Source organism: Salmo trutta, chromosome 13, assembly GCF_901001165.1.
Source record: "Salmo trutta chromosome 13, fSalTru1.1, whole genome shotgun sequence".
Lineage (NCBI taxonomy): Eukaryota > Metazoa > Chordata > Actinopteri > Salmoniformes > Salmonidae > Salmo > Salmo trutta.
In genome coordinates, this window is record NC_042969.1 from 48,782,927 (window position 1) to 48,789,364 (window position 6,438).

General features: G+C 43.2%; 1 protein-coding gene across 1 annotated transcript; it reads left to right on the plus strand.

Moving 5' to 3' along the window:
* Positions 1 to 551: 551 nt before the first annotated feature.
* On the plus strand, positions 552 to 4,391 carry LOC115205896 (E3 ubiquitin-protein ligase RNF26). Its single transcript, XM_029772322.1, has one exon. It carries the CDS (start codon positions 1,108 to 1,110, stop codon positions 2,461 to 2,463), a length of 1,356 nt encoding a protein of 451 aa, XP_029628182.1. The 5' UTR covers positions 552 to 1,107; the 3' UTR covers positions 2,464 to 4,391.
* Positions 4,392 to 6,438: the final 2,047 nt, after the last annotated feature.

A 6,438-nucleotide genomic window follows, 5' to 3' on the forward strand; every position in this document is an offset into this window, starting at 1 on the left:
CCACCTCATCAGGAGCATGCCCAGGTGTTGTAGGGAGGTCATACAGCCACGTGGAGGCCACACACACTACTGAGCCTCATTTTGACTTGTTTTAAGGACATTACATCAAAGTTGGATCAGCCTGTAGTGTGGTATTCCACTTTAATTTTGAGTGTGACTCCAAATCCAGACCTCCATGGGTTGATAAATTGGATTTCCATTGATTCTTTTTGTGTGATTTTGTTGTCAGCACATTCAACTATGTAAAGAAAAAAGTATTTAATAAGATTATTTCATTCATTCAGATCTAGGATGTGTTATTTTAGTGTTCCCTTTATTTTTTTGAGCAGTGCATTGACATAGTGGAGTAGGGTGGTGTTATTTAAACATTTTGTGTCAGTGTAGTGTTAGATGGTAAGGTATTTGTTCATTTTTAAAAAAATCAAGCAAAGTATAAGGGAGTTGTACTCCAATGTAGTAAGTGGCGGTAATGCAACATATATTGGATGCCAACTGCCGTTGAACCTCATAGAAGAAGAAGAAGAGGAGAAGATCATGTGACCAAACTGAAACCATTATGGCGGCCACCGTGTAGGAAACAGCCTGTGTCTGTTTTGTGACTTTTCGTCGTCAACTTCCTCGATCTTGCATTGGATTATGGTGGATTTTGCGCAAGGATATACATTATTGAGGACTGGGCATGAGGAGATGGAACATTTTGTGAGCGCAAGACGGGAATTTATTTAGGAAGAACAGTTTGTTAGTTAGTCGGCTAACCGAAGAGCTAGCTAGTTACAAGAGCCAGCTCAAGTTTGAAAGTAAACATCCGCTGATTACAGTGTATGCATATGTTCGCCCTTTAGCCAAAACAAACGCGGTTACACCGCTGGTTAGTTCAAATTGCAACTGGAATGTGCCCGACCAACGTGTTTGGCAGGTAGTTATGTTAGCTAGTAGAGCTAGCTTTGTTATGCTAGCTAGCTAAACTGGCTAATTGAACCGAAAGAGAAGTGAACACATCCGAGGACGAGGTAGCTAACGTTATCTAGCTAGCTATGTAACCTTTGCTGGCCAGACAAAAAAGTTAATTGATCAAGACAGTGAACCAACTCGAGTAAGAACTGTATCATGGGTCTGGTGAACCTTGTCTTTTGCACTATTGGGAAATGTTTCGATTTCATATTCTTCCTCCTGGATCTAAATTTCTTAATAGTCCATTCAGTGATACGGCTCCTGGCGGCATGTATCAACTTTGTGAATAAGCTACCCATGCTACTGACTAACTCAATGGTGAAGTGCTGGAACTTCACTGTGTTCTGCATGGTTGCCATGATGGACAGCGTATCACTTCTGGCCCAGGGCACAGTTAACATGTTAGGGCGCTGGCTGCAGCTCTTGGGAGGTATTTTGGAGAGTTTCAAAATGGTGGGCTACTTGTCCTCACATGTTCTCTTGCATGTCAGGGATCTGTTCCACCGTGGGCTGCTGTGTGGTCACTGCTTGCTGCAGCAGGTGTGGGAGGGCTGTGGCATTGCAGTCAGCCTGGTGCTCTACCTGGTCAACACGGTGGTCAACCTGCTGCTCATCGGGACACAGAATGTCTACTCTGTTGTAGTCAGCATGTGGGAGGCGGTCTCCTGCCCTCTGCAGAAGGCTGTGGAGCTCACCCTCACACTCTTCACCTTCCTTTACAGCTGCCTGGTCGGCACCTCAGTCGTTCTCTGGACTCCCGTCAGGCTAGCCCTGGAGTTCCTAGGCTTGCTCGGACACATTTTCGTCAGCGTCTTCCTCCTGAACATTTATGGCCTCATTCTCACGGCTGCCATTGTTGTCACCGCCACAATCTACATGAACCCTGAGCTGACCCATCTTGGAGCCCGCCACGCCGTCGGTTACTTCAACTCTTTCCCCACCCTGCAGGTCCTACAGAGGGCGCTCCATCGCCTCTACATGCTGGGCAGGGGCGTGTGGCAGAGGCTTCAGCGGCAGACCAGCCGCCTATACCAAACAATAACACCAGTCTACAGGAACATCAGAGTGAGGGGTGAGGGCCACACCAGGCAACCTGAACCCAATGACAGAGAGCAGAGGGCTCTTCCGGACGGTAGGGCAGGAGACACTGCACCACGCGCTGAACGTGCTGCTCGGCCTCGCCAGCTAATGGATGACCTGTGGGACCTAGCATTCCCCAGCTCCAGCAGCACATACAGGCCTTTACAGAAACAGAAACTCTCCTCAGAGGAGGGGGGCACCAGCTCCAAAGGTCCCCCAAATGACAGCCTACTGACTCTGCTCCAGGAGCAGGAAGAGAGGAAGAAGTGCATAATCTGTCAGGACAGTACTAAGACAGTGGTGCTGCTGCCTTGCCGCCACCTGTGTTTGTGTCGGGACTGTACCAACATATTGCTGCGCCAGCCCATCTACCAGCAGAACTGTCCGCTCTGCCGCCATATGATCCTTAATACCATGGATGTGTATCTCTGAGGGACCTAACGACGGAGGGGCGTGTGGCTCAGAGCGCTGCATTGTTAACATGTTGAATCTCAGGTTTAGAATGTGCAGAGACTATAGGCTACGTCTACACCAGCAGTACATTGCAGCTCAGGCACACTGCTATCCAAGTCCAGTCCAGTCCACTGTGCTTAAATTGCTTGTCGCCCATGGCTGATGTCTTAAATGATGCCTGTGTTTTGTTCAGACAACCATGGCAGTGCTTGCCTACATTTTCTTTTTTTATACTTGCTTGTTCATATTACTGAACACTTCATGGTCATTCCAAACTGTATGTGGCGTGTGAACTTAAAGGAATGTTTGCTGTGTATCAGTTAACTTCCTTTATTCAGCATAGGTTCAGTTTGAAATACAGGAGTCAATACAGTATGAAATGTTATCGTAAAAACACATTTTGTAGCCTATGCTTAGATTTAAATGGTGACAACCTCTCAAATGCAATTTGTCAATAGCCAATATTGTTCCAAGCAGTTCATATTCAGAGACCTGTAAAAAGTGTGAAATTGTGGGATAGGGGGTTAATTTCATAAGCTATGGTTGTCAAAAAATATGTCAGAGAAATTATTTCCCAGATCCATTTGTCTTGTCATATTACAAATGTTTGTTTTGTTCTAATGATTATTCCATCATTTGGATCACTGTAATGTAGCCAGTTCTTTCCACTATGCTGACATATGAACACTACCTAGTTTATGCTTCACACAAGGTATATTCCTTCTTTATAGTTATTGTAATGTTTTTATCTTGTGATCAAACATTGACATGCTGTTCAAAATGACCACCATTAGTCAGTAATGGCTTCATAATTCCTCGTTTCCATTTTGTCTTTTTGCTCAAAATAAGTATTGATCAAAGCTCTGTGAAATGCAATGTTACCCAAACTGCAATGGCTATTGAATTAGTTTGCAAGTGTTGGAGAAAGGCCCGTTAAGTGACAATAAAAGGCATATTTGAAATGCCTTTTTTTGGACCAAGGTTTCATAAATACATCTTGGATAGGCTCTGCCTGTAAGATATTTTTGGATCAAACACGATGGAGTGACTTCAATATTGTGACAGACGGCCTAGAACGTGAACCACAGTGTCACTGATGTCCTTCTGTGATTGTTTTAGTCTCATTGACATTGTGTAGCCTACAATCATTTCCTGATGTCTTTGTTCCAATCAGAATTCTTAACATTTTTGTTATTTCAACAGGTTCTGTAATCACTCATTCAGTAATTTTGCCCTTTATCCCTTTTATCTAGTACCAAACCAACAATTTTCAAGCGGCCTACCATTTTCTTAACACCCCCATTTATATTTTTCTAGTAATTATGAAACCAACAATTGTCTATGATGTGGGAGAGAAAAAAGTTGGGCCCATGAATTGTCTATAATGTGACATTATATTGATACAAATCTATGAAAAAAGATTGCCTATATATTTTAGTCCAGAGTAAATCCTAGGTTATATTCTGAGTTGACCTCTTTTCCTGTCAGGTTTCCCCAAAGGCCTTTATTCATTGCGTGACATTCCTATCTACAGATACAGTGGACTCTTATCACAGATCACACACGTTGCCATTCACACGGATTATTTTATCTAGGAAGACTGACCTGTGTATCCAGGGGACATTGCAATAAGCCATGAATGGGGCAGCAGGTAGCCTAGCACTTAAGAGTGTTGGGGCAGTAACTGAAAGGTCGCTGGTTCGAATCCCGAGCTGACTAGGTGAAAAATCTGTCTGTGCCTTTGAGCAAGGCACTTAACCCTTATTGCTCCTGTAAGTCTGAATAAGAGCCTGCTAAATGACAAGTGTAAACATGTATTTTGTTTTATAAAGGTTTATGAATGTGGCCAGACTAATGAGAATGACAAATGACTGAGACAATAAACAAACATATCTTTTGGTACTGTTTTTCTGTTGTGAAAAAAACATTTATTTGATGTATTTTCACTATTTACTTTGCATTCCAGTTCAGAGCAGTCAATAGACTGTGTTTTTGTTACAGACTGGGTTTACCAGCTTGTGTGAGCAAACCTAGGCCCTGATACAATCCATCAGAAAGAGAACAGCACCACAGCCAGTTCTGTTTCACAGGATGTTTTGCTCATCATGCTAGATCATATCAGCACTAGATGCTTCAGCATCTATGAGATAATCAAGGCTATTATTTCCTTGTTGATAAACCAATGTTCAATGTATAATTGATTCCGGTCCTCTTGACCAATGAATCCCCAAATTTGTGTTTCGCATTACACGCGCTAGACATTGGTAATGTGTTGTGTCAAATTCCATGATGATAGGGCAATGTTTCCAACATACATTTTGAGTTAAAACCCATATTTCCTACCATTGCTATGCCACCATTGTCAAGATTTCTATATTGATCCACCACTCTGAAGTTCACTAAACTTGTACATTTTTGTGAAAGCCAAGTTGGATGGAGATGTTGAAGATTCCATATACAGTGCATTCGGAAATTATTCAGACTCCTGGTCTTTTTTCACATTTTGTTACAGCCTTATTCTAAAATTGATGAGGAAAATGTTTTATTTAATCAATCTACACACATTACCCCATAATGACAAAGCGAAAACAGGTTTTTAGACAGTTTTGCAAATGTATATATGAAAAAATGTAATACCTTATTTAGATAAGTATTCATTCTCTATACTATTTGGTATTTTATTAGGATCGGCATTAGCTGTTGCAAAAGCAGCAGCTACTCTTCCTGGGGTCCAGAAATGAGACTTGAAATTGAGCTCAGGTGCATCCTGTTTCCATTGATCATCCTTGAGATGTTTCTACAACTTGATTGGAGTCCACCTGTGGTAAATTCAATTGGACATGATTTGGAAATGCACACACCTGTCTATATAATGTCCCACAGTTGACAGTACATGTCAGAGCAAAAACCAAGCCATGAGGTCGAAGGAATTTTCCGTAGCGCTCCGAGACAGGATTGTGTTAAGGCACAGATTGGGGGAAGGGTACCAAGAAATGTCTGCAGCACTGAAGGTCCCGAAGAACACAGTGGCCTCCATCATTCTTAAATGAAAGAAGTTTGTTACCTCCAAGACTCTTCCTAGAGCTGGCCGCCCGGCAAAACTGAGCAATCGGGGGAGAAGGGCCTTGGTCAGGGAGATGACCAAGAACCAGATGGTCACTCTGACAGAGCTCCTCTGTGGAGATGGTTGTCCTTCTGGAAGGTTTTCCCATCTCTGCAGCACTTCATCAATTAGGGCTTTATGGTAGTGGCCAGACGGAAGCCACTCCTAATTTAACGGCACATGACAGCTTGCTTGGAGTTTGAGAAACAAGATTATGTGGTCTGATAAAACCAAGATTGAAATCTTTGAACTGAATGCCAAGTGTCACGTCTGGAGGAAACCTGGCACCATCCCTACGGTGAAGCATGGTGGTGGCAACATTATGCTGTGGGGATATTTTTCAGCGGCAGGGACTGGGAGACTAATCAGGATTGAGGGAAAGATAAACAGAGCAAAGTACAGAGAGATCCTTGATGAAAACCTGCTCCAGAGTGCTCAGGACCTCAGACTGGGGCGAAGGTTCACCTTCCAGCAGGACAATGACCCTAAGCACACAGCCAAGACAACGCAGGAGTGGCTTTGGGACAAGTCTCTGAATGTCCTTGAGTGGCCCAGCCAGAGCACGGACTTTAACCCAATCGAACATCTCTGGAGAGACCTGAAAATAGCTGTGCAGCGACGCTCCCCATCCAACCTGACAGAGCTTGAGAGGATCTGTAGAGAAGAATGGGAGAAACTCCCCAAAAACAGGTGTGACAAACTTGTTGCGTCACCCAAAAAGCCTTGAGGCTGTAATTGCTGCCAAAGGTGCTTCAACAAAGTACTGAGTAAAGGGTCTGAACACTTATGTATATGTAATATTTACTTCTTTTTAGATAAGAAACCTGTTTTTGCATTGTCATTATGGGGTA